This window comes from Hemicordylus capensis, chromosome 4 (assembly GCF_027244095.1).
Source record: "Hemicordylus capensis ecotype Gifberg chromosome 4, rHemCap1.1.pri, whole genome shotgun sequence".
Lineage (NCBI taxonomy): Eukaryota > Metazoa > Chordata > Lepidosauria > Squamata > Cordylidae > Hemicordylus > Hemicordylus capensis.
Window position 1 is genome coordinate 313,693,430 of NC_069660.1, and position 19,444 is coordinate 313,712,873.

General features: G+C 43.1%; 1 protein-coding gene across 2 annotated transcripts in view; it reads right to left on the bottom strand.

Annotated features, from left to right (window-relative positions):
* The window catches only part of PTK2 (protein tyrosine kinase 2), a 358,217-nt gene that overhangs the window by 293,458 nt on the left and 45,315 nt on the right, over nt 1-19,444 (bottom strand). The window contains exon 1 of one of the 2 annotated variants that reach the window (XM_053243261.1): nt 2,397-2,511. The exons of the other annotated variant lie outside the window; for it this stretch is intronic. Within the exon in view, the coding sequence (XP_053099236.1) occupies nt 2,397-2,415 (19 nt within the window). The 5' untranslated portion in view covers nt 2,416-2,511. Of the gene's footprint in view, nt 1-2,396; nt 2,512-19,444 lie in introns of those variants that run through there. 2 annotated transcript variants of the gene reach the window in all.

The window sequence follows — 19,444 nt, forward strand, 5'->3', positions numbered from 1 at the left end:
ACATCGACACTGATGGTGATCTCAGCATCGGCAGACTTAACACTTGTTCATACAGTGCTACACAAAGTCAAAGAGCATGATTTTTCAATGTTTGCCTGGAAAACGACATGCATATCTTGCAGGATGTCATATTATGGTTTTGACCCAGACATAAGAGGCAGGAATCATGACTGTCAGTCGATGAAGGTTTCCCACCACACTTCGTGCACTTCTTAAAAGTTTTCTTAATGTCCATTTCTTTGTGCACTTCTTAAAAGTTTTCTTAATGTCCATTTGTGGAACAAAAGCCGCTTACATTAAAACCAAGGGAACAACATCCAATGTCCAGTAACCAAGAAAAGTCAAAACATACAGTTCAAGTCAAGTCCACTAATAATCAAACTTTCTTTCACTCACATATCCTGACCAATAACCTAGGAACAACCACCAATGAGGTGTCAATACTTTGGTGGTCAAAAAGGAACTGACAAAATGGTGCCCTGTCGGCCAAAACAAAAATGGACATGCCAAGCGCAAGAGGCAGAATGCAGGTGCCATGAGGAGCTAGAGAATCCATCTTCAAGGTCCTATGCAAGGTCAGTAGCCAGGCTTATGAATGACAATGGATCACAATCCAGATCAGCATAACCCTGGCCGCCTCTGCCTCCTCTTCCTCGCCAAGAGCATTGGAACCAATGAAGACATCCCTCTCAAAGCTTGTAGCAACTAGGGATGTGCACGGAACCACAGCAGGGAGGCTCGAAGGCAGCGGAGGGTCTCTCTTTGAGAGTGGGGGAGGGTGCACTTATCCCTCCCGCCGCTTTTCCCCTGCTGGTGTCTATGTTTTACAAAGCCAATCAGGACAGCAGCATACCTCCCTGCCGCCCCGTTGCCCTCATCTTCCGGATATGACCAGAAGTCGCCAACGCAGCATCAGCAACTTCCAGTCATATCCGGAAGACAAGGGCAGCGGGGGGGGGGGGAGAAAGCGGCGGGAGGGGTAAGTGCACCTTCCCCCGCTCTTAGAGAGAGTCCCCTACCACCTTCAAACTGGCAGAACCGCCGGTTCTTCAAACCAGATCAGAGGCCCATAAAGGGCCTCCAAACTGGTTCCGTGCACATCCCTAATAGCAACTTCATAGGCATGATTTTTGGTATCACAGTGGGAAAAGCTTAAATACCTTCCTCATCACAATCTGTGATCCCATTTCAGATCTCATCCCCCACAACTGCTATTTAACTTTAGAAACTCAAAAGCGCAGAACAAAAGTACATGTTTTAAAACAGCATGTACTTTTATCTTTGCCACTGTTCAGTCCTCTCCCTATCCCTTCTTCACAACTTCTCCTCCACTGATGCTATTCGATAACACTACTGCTTCCATCATATCCTAATTTCGAACTTTACTCCTTTGATAAGACCAAAACAAAAACCCCATTTAGAGAAAACAGGTCTGCAAAAGCAAAAATGAAACACGATATGCAAGCTAAATATAGTATGCAAGTTATTCCGAACACAAAGTATTAGTACAATGCAAAATCAGAGCAGGGAGTAATGATAAACCTTAGGCAAAAAAAATTTGAAAAATATAAGCCTTCATACTCAACATTCTTTACAGTCTTAACCAGATTTACAACTAAAAGGCAAAATTCAAGACTAGGATGTGCAATACATTTTGAGTTGTTTTGGAGATGGTCTATTTCTGCCAGTGTTCACAGCTTCATCCTTTCTACAGCTCCATCCTTTGCAGTTTGTTCCCCCAACCACCAACAATACAATAGTAGTGGAAAAGGAATGGTTTGAGCCAGTATAAAGTAAAACTGCAACCTGCTAGTGAAACACTGATTAAATACAATAGGCTCAGGAAAACAGAATATTGATTTTAAGTACTACAACATTGGTTTCTATTAGGAAAATCAATCTGCAATTTGTTATTTATTCTCTGGTCACACCTTTGCAACATGTTCTAGATCAGACACACTTAACTTTCTTTTTTGTTCAGCTACCATCTCCAGACACACCCGTATTTCATCAACTCCAGTACTGATCGGAATGGATCTCAAAGCACCCCAGATAAGGGAATTGCAATTTTGTTCTAAACACACATTTCTGGTAAAGAATGAAAATGCTTGAAGAAATATGTTTACTTATATCCTGAACTCCTTGTAAATCCAATCAACCTAAATTAGATAAACCAACAACATGAAGTCCATCCTAGGTGACACACACAGAATAATCACAACAGGTCTCATTAAAGTGTCTGATACAAATGTATTTTCAGCTTGCATTCACAAGTACAGATACCTATAGCACAATCAAAGGACTGAAAATATTAAGGTTTAGTGCAAGACAGCGACTGTACCCAATGCACACATTAAAACTGGAAGGAGACAAGTATCGTCTTACATGCTACTTACCACAATATAGTCTTGCCATGTAGATTCTCTTTTCCTGCTCCACTCAGGTATATTCAGTACAGCTTCAGCATTCTTATATCCAAACACTTAAATGGTCACTTAAGATTTCCCCCCACAATTTCACACACAACACAGTGCGGCAGCCTTTAGTCATGAGCTTATCCCACAGTACAGTGAAGCCAGCAGAGCTTCTTTTGTCTCCTTTCACTCAAAAGTCAGGCAGCGCAAACAAAAGGCATCCATCACTAAGTCCATTAGCTTCAGCTGACGAGACAATTCCAGGCTACCAGATGGGTAAACGTATTTTTGCTAAATCTGGCTGCAGCAGCAATAAATCCTAAAAGGAGAACAGCCACAGCAATCAGCCTTTAAATCTCTTTAACTCCAATATTTTGTGTGCGCACACCAGTAGACCCAATCTTTCATGTGAACGCCTGACACTCAAACATCCATTTTCAGTCACTGACTTGTTTAAACAGTGACAAACACACACAGAAGCAAGTCCACTTTGGGAGAGAGCTACTATTTCCCCTACATATTCTCCCACAGAGAAGCAAGCAATTCACAATAAATATTTTTTTCCTGTACCACAAAGGGGAAACATCCTCTCGATAGTGAAGCACATTACTTGCAACTTCCTTCCCATAAAAAGGTCACCAAAAGCCTGAAATGCAAATCTGCATGCAAATACAACAATACAAAGAAAATGACACTATGAAGAATCATAGTTCCAAAGATCAAGCCACAATTTTATGAACTTTAATATCTTAATACAATGCTCTGTAGCTTTTTTCTCGGTGAAATAAGTGTGTATACAAAGCTGTAAGTTAATTAAGGGAGAGGGGAAAAACTACTGAACTTCTTTACATGAAGATCCATCTCCTCCTTATAATATCACAAGTAGCCTGTTAACTATAGGGATTATCTCAGGGTATAAAATTTTAATAGTTGTACCTAGCAGGTCTCCATATTTCTGTTGATATTTAATTTTTTAAACACAAAGACCAATTAAGATGCTACTCAGGCTTTTTTACAATTAGAAAAGATAAAAAATTATAATCCACAAATCAGTTACCCTCTAGTAACCTTCTTGAGTTTTCAATGACAGCTATGAGGCAGTTTTAGTATAGCTCTAAACCAATTTGTGGACTGCATCCAGCTGCAGTTAGATTCCCCCCCCCCTTTATTCTTACTGTGTGGAAACTCCTGTGGACTTGCATATAGGAGTGAAACATACAGAGTTCAAACTTTTTGGCAATTTAATCTGTTAGCAAGGACTATTTCTCCATAAATCACTACCACTAGGTTGTTAAGCGTCAGCTGGATGACCACAAATAAAAACACAAGTACAAATCACCAGGACCAGATGGCATCCACCCAAGAGTTCTGAAGGAACTCAAATGTGAAATTACTGATCTCCTAGCAAAAATATGTACCCACCATCAGCATCTGTATAGAAGAACAGGCCTTGTGGAAGGAGAATCAGCATGGCTTCTGCACGACAAGTCTTGCTTCACTTTGGACTTCTTTGAGAGCGTCAACAGGCATGTAGATAAGGGTGATCTAGCTGACATAGTATACTTGGACTTCCAAAAAGCTTTTGACAAAGTACCCCACCAAAGGCTCTTGAGTAAACTTAGCAGTCATGAGGTAAGGGGACATATTCAAGTGTGGACTGGTAACCGGTTGAAGAATAAATTGACAGATTTCACAATGGAGGAAAGTAAGAAGTTGAGTCCCCCAGTGTTCTGTACTGTGTCCAATGTTCATTAACTTGCTCATAAATGATCTAGAAGTTGGGGTAAGCAGCAAAGTGGCCAAATTTGCAGATGACACTAAACTATTTAGGGTGGTAAAATCCAAAACAAATTGGGAGAAGCTCAAAAAAGATCTCTCCAAACTGGGTGAGTGGGTGACAAAATGGCAAATGAAGTTCAATGTAAGCAAATGTAAAATGATGCATATTGGGGGGGGGGACCCAACCCAGCTTCACATATATACTGATGTGGTCTGAGCTGTCAGTGACTGACCAGGAAAGAGATCTTGGGGTCATGGTGGACAACTCGTTCAAAGTGTTGACTCAGTGTGTGGCAGTTGCACGAAAAGGCCAATTCCATGCTAGGGATCATTAGGATAGGGATTAAAAATAAAAGCTAATATTATAATGCCCTTATATAAATATATGATGCAGCCACATTGGGAATACTGAATAAAGTTCTGGTCACTGTATCTTAAGGAGGACATGTGCAGAAGAAAGAAAGAAAGAAAGATGATCGGGTCCTGGAGCACCTTCTTTATGAGGCAAGGCTACAGCATCTGGGGCATTTTAGTCTGGAAAAGAGGCAACTATGGGGAGACATAAAAAAGGTGTATACAATTATGCATGGAGTAGAGAGAGTGAACAGAGGGAAATTTTTCTCTTCCTCTCACGACACTAGAACAGCTAGGGGTTATCCCATGAAACTGAAGGCCAGGAAATTTTGGACCAACAAAAGGAAGTACGTTTTCACACAGTGTATAATCTATGGAATTCTCTGCCACAGTTTGTGGGGATGGCCACTAGCTTAAATGGCTTTAAAAGGGGGCTTGGACAAATTAATGGAGGACAGGTCTATCAGTGGCTACTAGTTTGTTTATTTAGATTTTCTTATATACCGCCTCCTCTAAGGACTCTAGGCAATGAACAGCAACAATACCAATAACAATTTTTAAAAAGCGGGGGGGCAAACACCTGGTGAAACAGGAAGGTCTTAAGAAGGGCCTTAAAAGCAGCTAGGGAGGGGGCTGAACGAATTGGGGGGGAGGGGGAGAGTGTTCAAACAGGCAACCAGTGCATCGACCATAAAAGAGGTGTGATACTATCAGATCCACAGCCACCCATGAGGAGGCAGGCCACTGCATTCTGGACTAGTTGAAGCTTCCGAATCGGCAACCCTAGGTAGAGTGCATTACAGTAATCCAAACAAGAGGTAACAAAGGCATGAGTTACTGTTGCCAGGGCCTGCCAGTCGAGAAAAGGTGGCTATAGGTCAGCTTCAGTTTCAGAGGCAAGATGCCTCTTAATACCAGTTGCAGGGGAGCAATAGAAGGAGAGAGGGTATGCCCTCACCGTTTGCCTGTGGGCTTCTCAGAGGCATCTGGTGGACCACTGTGGAAAACAGGATGCCGGACTAGATAGGCCGTGGGCCTAATCCAGCAAGGCTGTTCCTATGTTAACTACTTTAAGGCCTAGGACCACCCTGTCTGCCCTAGTGAGGTTCTCAACTGCTAAGATGGGCATGATGCTTTTTTCAAAAAGGCATTCAACCAATCAACCTCTTTAATAACCACCAGGTACAAAGCCAACACCATTTTAGACAACCATATTATGGAATAAAGATTTTGTATAATCTGCTTCTTTTTTCTACTAGACAAAGACAGCAACATAAGCAACGAAGACCTAATTAGGGCTCAAAAATTACACATTTGCAGAAGGAAGTAGTTCTGTTAAGGTCATTTCAGAGTCCAAGATTGGCCCTGACGACATCATTTTCGCACCACTCATGAATTGGAACAACTTATGAAGAGAAGGCAGAGAGAACAGAAAAGAGAACTCACAGCAGCATCTCTTTTTGTTTTAACCTAGAAATTCCACCTTAGTAATTAGGATCATACCTCTACACCCCCAGGGATCCTGACCAATTAAAGCAGTCATGAATGACATCATGCCCTAGAGATGAATAGCCACACCTCGCTAACCAGCATTTAAACTGGGAATTCCAAGAAGGACAGAATTTCTACCATACACTTTTCCAGGACAGTGTGATCAGTTCCCTTCCATTGCTGTTTACATGACAAAGCAACACAAAACTCACAGGGGTCAGAGATTTGCTGGCTTCCAGCATGAAATTTTGGCCTTCTTTAAAAAAGGAAAAGTGAAAAGTCAGTATTTTATAGAGTTGTATAATATTTGAATCCACTCCAATCCATCTTGTTAATGGCCATTAAAACTAACGCTAAAAACAAAAAACAGAAGGAAAGGGAGAAAAAAGGAAATGGAACAAGGAAATAAGGAAATAAGGGATGGAATCAAGTGCCAAATTGTGAGTGGGTGGATGTGTGTGTGTGCGTGCGTGCGAGAGTGCGTGTGCGCAAAAGTGCATGTTTGGTTTTGAATTAGTGGAATGTGACAAATTTCTCACTCATGCTTTTGCTCCCTCCCTCAAAGCACCCAGATCTTCAGCACAATGGTGCACCATGCACAGAAGCTCCTTCCTCAAATGTAAGGTGAACTGCAGTAATAGGCGGGGACCTTGCATCATTAGAACTCTTCTTTTATTTGTGGAAGAAGCTTCTGCTGATAATTTAACGATACACTGAAGGTCTGGATTCTGGTACTGCAATAGGTCTTCTCTTGATGCACTTCTTTTTAATGCGTCTTGTTCACTGGATTGTGCATTACTTTAAACAATAAGCCATCTTAAATGCACTGGCAGAAGGCAGTACACAAAAATAAGAAAAAAATCAATTGGTAATTTTAAAAGCTCTTCCAAAACCAGAAGTTGCCTCAGAAGTAGTACAGGCTGCCAGGCCAAAGGTGTCACTAATCAAGGTACTGCCAACAACCATATCATAGAGATTCTATCTCTCGCAAAATGCGACATTTCAGAAAATGATCACTGGAGTCTACCAGCTGGTCTGGTCTGCAAAATTTTATCATTTTCATTTATCATTTGCAATTTGGAGGGGGGGGGAAGGAATTCTAGGACCAAGGTTTTTCCAGAGAGTCAGTTTAGCATGAGAATGACAATTAAATTTAAGCTGGTATGATGGATAGCCAAAATCTCTGGCAGTTGATCATTTTCCTCACAACTTTATATATGTGAGTAAATCTACAGTTAACACCTATAAAATGGGCCAAGATAGTGTGATTCCAATGTAATCCCGTTTAGGGTCACTATGGCATGGAATCTTACTACTTTCATAAGCAAGCTAAATTTTTTAAAAAAGGTTTGAGATCAAGAAATTTACATTTCCCTTCATTATTAAAAAGAGAAAAAAGAGCAGACAGCTCCAAATAAATTCCTGCAAATAGAGCCAGGAAAGCCCCATGAATACAAGTAAAATGAGGAAAAATAAAAATTATAATTCTTTACTAGACTAGCCACCAGTTTTTCCCACCACTCCAAGCCTGTTTTTATTTTATTAAATATGGAACCTACATTCACTTTAATCACCTCAGAAACAGCTTTGAGAACGTTGATCCCCAGGCAGGCAATCTTAGTGGGATGCCACAAACATCCAGGTTTTAAACAGCTGTTATACAGCAATACTACCCAACAGTATCAGTTCCAATTTATCCCAGTTGACTGAGCCTGACAGGCAGTCAAATCTTTCTCAAAGTGAAACGACATGAGACATTGAGGTGACTGGATCATCAACAGCAGTTGATACAAATACATTAAAAAGTGTGTTTGAAGCCAACAGTTTATAGCAGAATTCCTTTTTTTTTAATTACAGTCTCAGGCAACTGAATGCCTATTAATTAGACTGGATGCAAAACAGACACACACTCCAAAATGGTAATGGTTTTCTACATACTTGGGTGACACTCTAGGTATTCAAAAGCAAGAATGGCAGGGGGAGATGGTATTACCTTGCTCTAACAGCTTATGTTAAGCATCTTTTTAAAAAGTGTTTTATATCCCACTCTTCCTCCAAGGAGGCCAGAGTGGTGTACTACATACTTAAGTTTCTCCTCACAACAACCCTGTGAAGTAGGTTAGGCTGAGAGAAAAGTGACTGGCCCAGAGTCACCCAGCAAGTATCATGGCTGAATGGGTATTTGAATTCGGGTCTTGCAAAAAATCTCCCTTCCTTGCACCATACAGTGATATTTCAAGAAGGAGAAAGGGGAAAATATGTCCTTTCACACGCCAGGACCAAACACCACCCTGCTATATGGCAACAACATAGCAAAGCAGAATACGGCTCCAATGGAAAAGATGACCTTTTCCCTTTCCCTGTCCCCTGCAAGGCCTTAACATCACTACAGGATAGCTCTTTCAGGCTAGATGCAGTCCCTTTACAGAAGTGCTGCTTTTAGGAGCACCTCCAACATTCTGTTGCAGGGCCCACATGTTCACCCTTCTACCAACATTTGGTGATTCTGTATTTATCCATGTGGAAGTGAAACAAGGCCATCCAAAAATAAAGGAGGGATTTCTCAGGGCCAGTCAAGCCCTTTCCCCCACCCCATGCCTAAAGTAGCATGACATACAAACCCAGCCTTCAACATACAGCTGTAGGATCTGGCTTATTCTGAAACAGAGTGTAAATCAAATACTAGTGTTGTCTGCCTCAACTATTCCCAATAAAAACTGCTGTACACTTGTGAATTATGGCAGAGATTTCAATCTGTACCTGTTCTACAAAAGACATTTTACGATTCTGAAGATTAATGAGAAATGGGCTTGTAATTCACACAATTAGTAGAACCTTTGTCAAGTTTGAGTATTATTGCAATAAAGGCTTTATATAAGTGGGAGCCTACTGGCTTCTTAAGTCTCTGTGTCAACAAAATTTAAATGCAAAAGCAAGTAATTCTCCAAATGTCTTACACAATCCATAGGAAAAATCATCAGGAGTGTCCATAAAAGTCATGTATAAGTTCCCAAATTGATTAACATCATCTTGGGCATCTTCCAAAAATGAAATTACTACAGTAGTTTTCTTTGATCTATAGGATAATAGCCTATTGTAGCACTCACCAGCTATAATAATAATAATAATAATAATAATAATAATTCGATTTCTATACCGCCCTTCCAAAAATGGCTCAGGGCGGTTTACAAAGAGAAATAACAAATAAGATGGCTCCCTGTCCCCAAAGGGCTCACATTCTAAAAAGAAACATAAGACACACACCAGCAACAGTCACTGGAAGTACTGTGCTGGGGGTGGATAGGGCCAGCTATATTTATTTATTTATTTATTTATTTGATTTTTATATAGGCCTTCTGAGCTGGCTCAGGGCGGTTTACAATTAAAAGCAGAAATCATTGAAAACAATTAAAACAGAAATACAAATATAAACACCAATTTAAAAACATCTTAAAAAACAATTGAATTATCAAAACAATTAAAACCTAGGTTAACATTAAAACAATTAAAACTAACTAAAAACCCTGAAATGCCAGGCCAGACAGATGGGTTTTAAGGGTAGAATAAGCAATGCTTTATCTCCCTTCACACTTGCTTTGCTTTACTCGGTGAACTATCAAAGGCATGCAGGTATACAGGGGAGGCATAAGACAGCTTTTCAATGAGCTGTAAGGGTACCAACAAATTTGTCTGCGTGTGTAGGTCTTAAGGGCTCTCCTGAAGACCAATAATGGACTCAGATTACGGATTTCTGCCAGGAGTGCATTCCATAGCCCAGAAGCAGCTACAGAGAAGGCCCGGCTCTGAGAAGCCACCAGACGTGTTGGTGGTAACTGATGACAGACCTCATCAGATGACCTTAATGAGTGGTGGGGATCATGCAGAAGAAGGCGCTCTCTAAGATAACTCGGACATAAGCCGTTCAGGGCTTTAAAGGTAATATCCAGCATTTGTATTTTGCCCAGAAACATATCGGCAGCCAGTGCAACTGTTTCAAGACAGGCATAATATGGTCTCTCCGGGTTACCCCAGAGACCAATCTGGCTGCTACATTTTGAACTAACTGAAATTTCCAAACTATGTACAAAGACAGCCCCACGTAAAGCACATTGCAATAGTCAAGCCTGGAGGTTACCAGCTGATGCACCGTTTTGAGGTCATCCTCTTCGAGGAATGGGCGCAGCTGTTGAATCAGCCGAAGCTGATAGAAAGCACTCCTGGCCATGGCCTCCACCTGAGATACCAGGGTGAGGCCTGGGTCCAGGAGTACTCCCAAGCTCCGTATCTGCTCCTTCCGGGGGAGTGTAACCCTATCCAGCACAGGAAGATCTAACTCACCCCTCAGATTCTGAGCCCCCACAATGAGCACCTCCATCTTGCTTGGATTCAGTTTCAATTTGTTATCCCTCATCCAGCCCATTACTGCCTGTAGGCAGGCATTTAGAGAATTAGTGCCATTTCCTGAAGATGAAAAGGAGAAGTAGATTTGGGTGTCATCAGCAAACTGATAACACCCAGCACCAAACCTCCTGATGACCTCACCCAGCGGTTTCATGTAGATGTTAAAAAGCATTGGTGACAGAATGGAGCCCTGAGGGACTCCATATAACAGCTTCTGTTTTGAGGTGCAACTGTCACCAAGTTCCACCATCTGGAATCTACATGAGAGATAGGAACAGAACCACTGCAAAGCAGTGCCCCCTATCCCCAACTCCCCCAGGCGATCCAGAAGGATACGATGGTCGATGCTATCAAATGCCACCGAGAGATCCAGAAGAACCAGCAGAGTCACACTCCCTCTGTCAATTCCCCAGTAAAGGTCATCCATCAGGCCGACCAAGGCTATCTCAACCCCATAGCCAGCTCTAAAGCCAGTTTGAAATGGGTCTAGATAATCAGTTTCCTCCAAGACTGCCTGGAGCTGGTCAGCCACCACGCTCTCAATCACCTTGCCCAACCAAGAGAGATTGGCCTGTAGCTGTCCATCGCTAAGGGGTCCAGGGAAGGCTTCTTTAAGAGTGGTCTAACCATTGCCTCCTTCAGGCAGGGGGGCACCCTACCCTTCCTCAGCGATGCATTTACAATATTAAGTAGGCCATCTCCAACAATCTCCCTGCTAGATAGAAGCAGCTAAGTCGGGCAAGGATCCAAAGAACAGGTGGTAGGCCGCACCACCCCAAGCAACTCGTCCATATCCTCAGGAATCACAGATTGAAACTGATCCAATCTAATACTTCAAGAGGGATTGCTGGACACCTCCTCCATAGACCTTGCAGAAATAGTGGAGTCCAAGTCAGCCCAAATACAGGAGATCTTATTCGCAAAGAACCCATTAAAGGCATCACAGCAGAGCAACTCCGGGGACTGATTGGAAGTAGAAGCAGCAGAAACCAAACTCCTCACAACCCAGGATAGCTCCGCCGAGCATGAACCTGCAGCCGCAATGCGCGCAGACCAGAATCTCTTTTTCACTGCACACACGGCCACCTCATAAGCCTTCAAGTGAGTCACATGCTGAATCCTATCAGATTCGAACCGAGTTCTCCTCCACTTGCGCTCTAGTTGCCTACCCAACCGCTTCAGCCCCCGCAGCTCCTCAGTATACCAAGGGGCCATTTTTGCAACAGGTCAGAAGGGATGCTTAGGAGCAATCGTGTCTACTGCCCTGTTGAGTTCCCTGTTCCAGGTTCCCACCAGGGCATCGACAGAATCACCGGCCGCACCAACGTCAAAATCCTCCAAGGCCTTTTGAAATCCCACTGGGTCCAGCAGCCTTTTTGGACAGAACATCCTAATAGGTCCACCACCCCTGCAGGGGTGGATTGCATCAGCTTTGAATGGCTTAACACAGGTAAATTTGAATTCAGTTTTGGAGGCATTTATATTATACTAATTTCATATTGTACCTGCATAAGCTGCGGCATAGCACTCTAGAGCAGGGCTAGAAACAAATTGTTTTAGCAGATTTTTAGCTTTCATTTACCATTTCATTAGAGATCTTTCCCTGCTCTGTTTTTCTGAGATGTTTAGACAATTCCTCACCCTGGTATGAAGCCTTAACAGGAATTCCATACCATGGCCATGATTTGGACTAAGGATGCGTTCAACTCAAACTAATTCTGCAGCTATGATTACATTTTATTTTTAAAGAACTGTATCACTAAGGAGAACAGTGCTTACTCTCCAACAATCTTTTCTACGTCACTCACCTTTTTACAACCAGTGGACTATTACTGGAGCATGATCAAAAACTGCAGTGGTGTCTTTTAGACTCCTCCACTTGCTGACGAAGGTATGTTGTTGTTGTTTAATTTAAGCAGAAGCAAATACAAAAAACAGATGTGTGGCTTCTCTCAGACAGGCAAGACAAGACCATGTTCAGTCATTTAGGTCTTAACAGCAAACTATGCATAAGTGGTAGGTACACAGGGCAGTAGGTTTTGATCAATAATGGAATCTAGTATTTCATGGAAGTCCTCCTTGATAATAATGTTATCTTTAGATAATGATGTTAAAGAGGTTAACATACAGATATTCTCAGAGTCAATGTCCAGTCCACAGACGTTAACTAGGACAATGTGGACATTACCTATGTAACTAATAAGAGCCATCTGTATCAACATTCCCTCATAATATTTGTAGATTGAAGTTTTTACGCATTAAGATGGCAACTCCTTCAACCCTCTGATGTAACACTTGCCTAATTATTACAGAACCTGTCTTTCCCTCTAGCTAGAGACACAATTCTTCCAAAGAGAAGAAATTCTGCCTCGTTAGCTTAACAGCTGCTGCTTTCCACTTTGGTGGAAAGCAGTATGAAAGATCAAATTCTCAAGCATATGGAATAATGATTGTTGAAGAAGAATCAGCATGTGTGGTGTTATTGTTGTTGTTTTTGCAAAGGTAAGCACTTCCTCTCTAACCTTCTAGAGTTGAGTGTGTCAAGAGAGTGTCAAGAGTGTTTGACAGAAGTCCTGTTCAGACATTATACTGTACAGGCATACAGATGTCTGTACACAAGTACATGTTTGTGTATGGCTGTACCTATGTTCATTTTAAAAGTGAACCTGGGTACGGGTCCTGCAAATGCATGGTATAGATAGGAAGTGTACTGCTGTACATGCAGTCAGCATAAAGTGTGATTAACTGTATCTGTGTACAGATCTGTGTATAGATTGTAGAACCTAACATGTGAATAGGGCTTGAGAACCTTGCCAAGGACTCCTGAGCAACTTTAGTACTCATGGGAGCAGCGGATGGGTCCTCTTATGGTCTGGTGACTAGTTAAAAGTACAGGAAGCAGAGTACAGAAATAATCAATTCTCACAATGGAGGGAAGGAAAAAGTCAACACAGGAAGCTGCTTTCAACTGAGTTAGACCAATCTAGCTCAATACCATCTGTATTAACTGACAGTAGCTTCCCAGAGTTTCAGACAAGAAATTTCTCAACCCTACCAGGAGATGCCAGATTGAATCTGGGATCTTCTGCATGCAAAGCACTCCCGCCCCCCCATAGCTCTAAGGCTCCATCCTCTTAGGATCTGAATTGGAACCAGTACTTTTCAACTAGTACATTAGTTACCTGGAACCAGAGGTGAGCAGCAAGGTGACCAAGCCTGCAAATGACACCAAACTATCAGGATAGTGACAACCAAAACAGATTGTGAAGAGCTGCAAAAGGATCTCTCCAAACTGGGTGACGGGCAGCAAATTGACAAAAAGGTTTAAACTGATGTGCACTGGGACCAACATACTCATAATTACACTAATGCACTAAGTAACTGATCTGGTTAGTCATTGTCAGATCTCAGTTACTTTGTGCATATGTGGAATTAGGTTTGTTTTTGCTGTTGTGGTGGATAGTTCAGTTAAAATATCTAGACAGTCTTTGGGAGTTGTGATTAAGGCAAATTCCATACTAGAGATCATTAGGAAAGGGATCAAAAATAAAACTATCAGTGTTGTACTGCCCTTATACAGGAGTCACAGTTGGAATACTGCACACAGTTCTGGTTGCACATCTCAAAAAAGGATACTGCAGAGCTGAACATAGTGCAGAAAAAGACAACCCCGGCCCCTGTTCTCGGGAAGAACATTTCATACAAGGAAAGAACATTTCATACAAGGGAAGGCAAATATATTTGGGACTAATATATTTGGAACACTGAAGGTGACGTCTGTACATCGAAATGTGTGTTCTTTATTTGTGGTTTTTAATTTTATTTTAATCTACACAATATAAAGGTCTGGACAGAAGAATATTTGGGACTGTTCAGTTCAAGAGAAAAAGATGATTAAGGAGAGGCATAAGATGTTTTAAAAACTATGCATGGTGTGGAGAAAGTAAACTCAGGGAAGTCCCCCCTCCCATAATCAGAACTCAGAGTCCCCAATAAAATTGACTGGTATGAAATTCAGGATGGACAAAAAGAAGTTACTTCACACAACACATAATTAGACACAGAACATGTTTTTCACAAGATTAACCTAGATGGCTTCAAATCAGGATTAGATAAATCCATGGAGGACAAATCTATGACCCCATTCAGACATAACGCCATACCAGAGGTAAACGTGCCAGAGCTTGGAGTCTGTGATCATGCAAATGCGTGAAGCCACGGTTTCATCACCAAACCACAGATCCATTTTCGCTTCCAAACCTGAATTTGAACCCTTGGTTTGTACTGAGTTTTGCTGCTGAAATCTGAAGTTTGAAGGGACCATTGTGTCATCCAAATTCTGCCACTAAAACCTGGGTTTTGCGCACAAGCTCCTCCCACAACCAGAGAGAGGTCAGCTAAGAGCAGCCCCAAAATGTGTCAGTTCTTGGCCAGCCACATTTCTCACTGGCCATCTCTAGGAGCTGGTGCCATGCCCTCCGCCGTCTTACTCCTCCTGCCGCTGCTCAGCAACAGGGATGCTGCGTCCCTAGTGTTCATGCATTTAAAGGGACAGAACCACATTGGAAAAAGCCCACTTTCCCCTACGTGTTTTGGACCTTGCATGTTCTTCAGCAAACAAAGGATGGGAGGACAAGACAGACAGCAGGAGAGGTCTCCAACAATTCATCACTGCAGTGCTTAGTGCACAAACGCATTAAGCCCTACTAACACAAACAATTAAACACACTTCTGAGCACACATCTCAATTCCCCCTATCCTTGCATCTTAAGAATGAGGGCTTGCATATGGCTTTATTTTCATGTGGGAGGTTTCCATCCACACCTATGTTCCACCTGTATTGTGTAATACACTGTAGGACATTTTGGTTTGAGATGTGCCAATGCACCGTTGGACTATCAAAATCAGGGAGGGCTCAGCCAATGGATGTGTGAGGAAACACAAGGAATCAGACCAGGAATTTTTTATTTTTATTTTTGTAGGTTTACTTGAGGAAATAGGTTTCAAGAATTATAATGAATGTTGGGTCCTGGTCAGCACCTTCTAACTTATCTACAAAGCAAATCTATCTAGCAAGGAAGAGGGGAGAAGGGAAGAGGGGAAAGGAGGGTGGCAGTTCGTTACCAAAAGGGGCAGGAATGCCAATGACTGGCTAGTTCACGCTTTCTCCCATCAAATGAGGATGCTGGGGTTCAAAGAAAAGGTGCACAAGGCTGGAGTGCAAGGAATGCTGCAGCATTGGAGAGGGTGTAGATGCCCGCTGCTGATCTGGTCTTCTCTCACCCTCTGGTCTGGTCATCACAAATGGATCCACATTTTAGTCCTTATCTCCTGCACCCCATGGCTTAGTACAGGGAATTTCATATGAGTTGTTATTCTCTCCCTTGCTCTGGTCTTCGGCCATTATTGATAAGCACTAGCTGTAAAACAACTGTTGCTTTCCTTTCCTGGCCCTTTGGCCATCAAGTCTTCAAAGTGGGGATTTAGGAGGATAAAGGGAGAGGGATGAGGTCACAACTAGGTTATTTTCCCACATAAGGCACATATTCCAGGCCTTTGAAGGAGTTATACAATAGCACATATCAGAAATATCAGAAGGGAAGAGAGTGCTGTTGGGCAGAGCTCTGGATGTTTGCTTCTGCTCCACTGCCTCCAGGTGACTACTACTTAAAAACAGACTGTGCCAGGAGCTCTCATCCTTTCAGCTCTCAGCCTTGAGGGGAACACACTGGGGATTTGGAAGAAGAAAAGGAACTTCCTTTGCTTTCAATAAAGAGTTAGCAAGGGCAACACACAGCTCTTCTGCATGACTGAGGAAACTGTGGGCCTGGTGTTACCGAAACAGAGGATCTGGGGGTGGCTGAGCTGGGGAGATGTGGCAGGGAGAGCAGAAGAGGAAATTCAGAATGAATGTGACCGAACATAGACTAAAGCCCATATTAGGGACTATTCTATGGTGGTGATGGTGGCGAAGAAATCGTTCTTTTCCGCCACCATTGCGTCAGCTCAATGTCATCCAACAGAGCTTTTTCAAATGGTTCAGGGCCTCCTAGGTGAGGACCCCAAAGACTATCAAACATTATGCCCAGGGACAGACGCTTCAATCTGCACTGTACTCCATAGGATCTGAGGAGAATGAGGACGAGACACAAAATGAGGCCCTGCAAGACCTAATGCCCACCCAATATGTGGGACAGCCAAAGTTCCCTGCTGGAGCAGGAACAGGTGAAGCATTTCCCAATCTGCATAAACAGTTTCCTGGAGCAAGCACAAGACATGCAGCAGTCAGAGGAATTGTTCTCGTACTGCCTGACTGACGTGTTCTCCAGAACGGGCAGCAAAATAATTTTTCCAGGTTTCCCACCTACACCTTTGCCCGATGAAGGAGCTGCTGGTTCAAGCAATACTTCAGAAGAGCACCATCTTCAGCAAGAAGTTATACCTGGTAAGTGTGCTTGCCCTCCTAAGGCTAAGCCAACCAAGTTGTGAGGAGAACAGCTATTAAGGACAGCTATGTCCAAGCTGTAATCTTAATAGAATATGATGCACAGTTAGCACACCATTCATCTTGGCCAGAAACTACTCTTACATTCATTGTTACAATTAATAACAGGTGCAATGCTGTTTGAATTGTAGACCTTGATACTACCTTGCGACAGGCCTGGGCACCCTTGGCCCTGAAGAAGTTGTTGAAATACAGCTCCCATCAGCCCTGTCCACAGGTTTTTGAACCTGTGGATGATGGTTGTTGTGCTCCAACAATGTTGATGGAGCCCAGTTCTTCCAGCCCCCCCCCACTTAATACACAGGGAACACCTCTTGGAGCTTCATAGTAATAATTAATGTACAAAGGGTTTGAAAAATGATTCCAACTGCCACTCTAACTATTGGCAACTTTAGAATGTGTGTGGTTCACAGAAGTCACGTGAGGCAGAAAGGGTAGATGCTAGTTGGAGATAATCATCTATCCCTTAATACAATAATGTGGTCTATGGAGGCATTCCTCCTAACATGCTTAGTATGCTGCTTCCAAGCCATAGTCCTTAACCTTCTTCTACTCCTTTTTCATAATTTGTCCTCCAGGCTGTGACCTGCCAGAGGAACCACTGTCACAGGAGAATGTGCCCACTCATCTTGCAGCTCCAGGAGAAGGGCCTGCAGCAAGAAGGCCGCTCTCCAATGTGAAGCATGCAGCACAACTAAAAAGCAGGAGGAGTGTAGATTGCTTGCAACTCGCAAGGGACCTATTGGCCCAGAATGTGGAGAGTCTGCAGGCATTATGCATCCTCCTCCAGGAAATGGACCACAATGAAGACCAGAGGCGGGAAGAAGACAAGAAGATCTTCCAGGCAGTCTCCGAGCATGCAGTGCAGGAAGTGGTCAGGGCCATGGAGATGCCACAGCAGAGAGGTGATTTGAATGATACATGGCCTACCTCGAGAGGATGGCTAGATCAACTGTGTGATTGGGCAAGAAAGCACCAGCTCATCCTCCCCACCAGCAACAACTGTACCAGCCACAGGTGCTCATGCAAAAACCTTATCTGCCAGCACATCCAAGGCACCCCAGACTTTGCACTTCTGCAACCACCATCCATGTGTCCACAGGCAGGACAAGGGCCCTCTGGGATCACATATCAGCAGGCAATGGAGCATTCCCAGCCCCCAACCCCAGAATCCAGAGCTGCAGCACCCGCCACCCCAAACCTAAAGCACAGCAGCAAAATGAAGACACATGTATCATACAAAGTATGCTGTGGCCACATGCACATCGACCAGGGGGGAAACTCCACATTGCAGAAAGGCATGGGTGCACACCCACACTCCACACTCAGAGCGATGGTGATTGCAAACATCCTTTTGACTCCTCCTCAACATTGGATTCCTTGGATCCCTCAGAGTTAAGCAACTACAGGTGTGTCTCCAACCTTCCATGGCCGGGCAAGGTGATTGACAAGGTGGTGGCCTCCCAGCTCCAGGCACTCTTGGAGGAGACTGATTATCAAGACACATTTCAAACTGGCTTTCAGGCGGGCTATGGCGTGGAGTCGGCGTGATGGATGCTCTCCAACTGGGAACTGACAGAGGAAGTGTGACTCTGTTGGTTCCTTTGGCTTTCTCGGCAGCTTTCGATACTATCAACCATAGTAACCTTCTGGAATGTCTGAGGGGTGGGAGGCACTTCTTTGCAGTGGTTCTGCTCCCCGTTCATGGGCAGATGCCAGATGGTTTCTCTTGGAGACTATTGTTCTTCAAAATCTGAACTTTCCTATGGTGTCCCTCAGGGTTCCATATTGTATCCGATGTTTAATATCTACATGAAACTGCTGGGAGAAATCATCAGGAGATTTGGTGCAGGGTCCTATCAATATGCCAATGACACCCAAATCTATTTCTCCATGTCAACATCATCAAGAGAAGGCATAACCTCCCTAAATGCCTGCCTGGAGGCAGTAATGGGCTGGATGAGGCTGAATCCAGATAAGACGGAGGTAATTATTGTGTGGGGTTGGAACTCAGGAAATTATTTTGATCTGCCTGTTCTGGATGGGGTCATGCTGGGGAAATGCTGCAAAAGTTCTTTGCACCATCACTTTAAGCCCCATTTTTAATTCATTAATCCACTTCTGTTCTTTAAGCCATCATTGTGTGTGGTTGTTGGACTTGAGTGATGGTGAACCATCGTTCTTCTCCTACTGAATGATGTGATACTGAAATCACATCCTGGAGAATGTGATTTGAGTGGGCAATCCCAAGAAGTGATGGCAGGGTTCCAGGAGAAGGGTTTTCCAGGCCTTCTGGAGTGTATTGACTGTACACACGTTGAAATGTTGGCGTCCCCGGCCACCATCATGAGTACTATAGCCGTAAGAACTATTTATTTACTTGTTTATATTTTTGTTGCCTTTTATACCACCTTTCTACCTTGAAAGAGGCACCCAAAGTGGTTTACAAAATTAAAACAAGGAAATTATGTAAGAGCAATATTAATATTAATTAATTAAT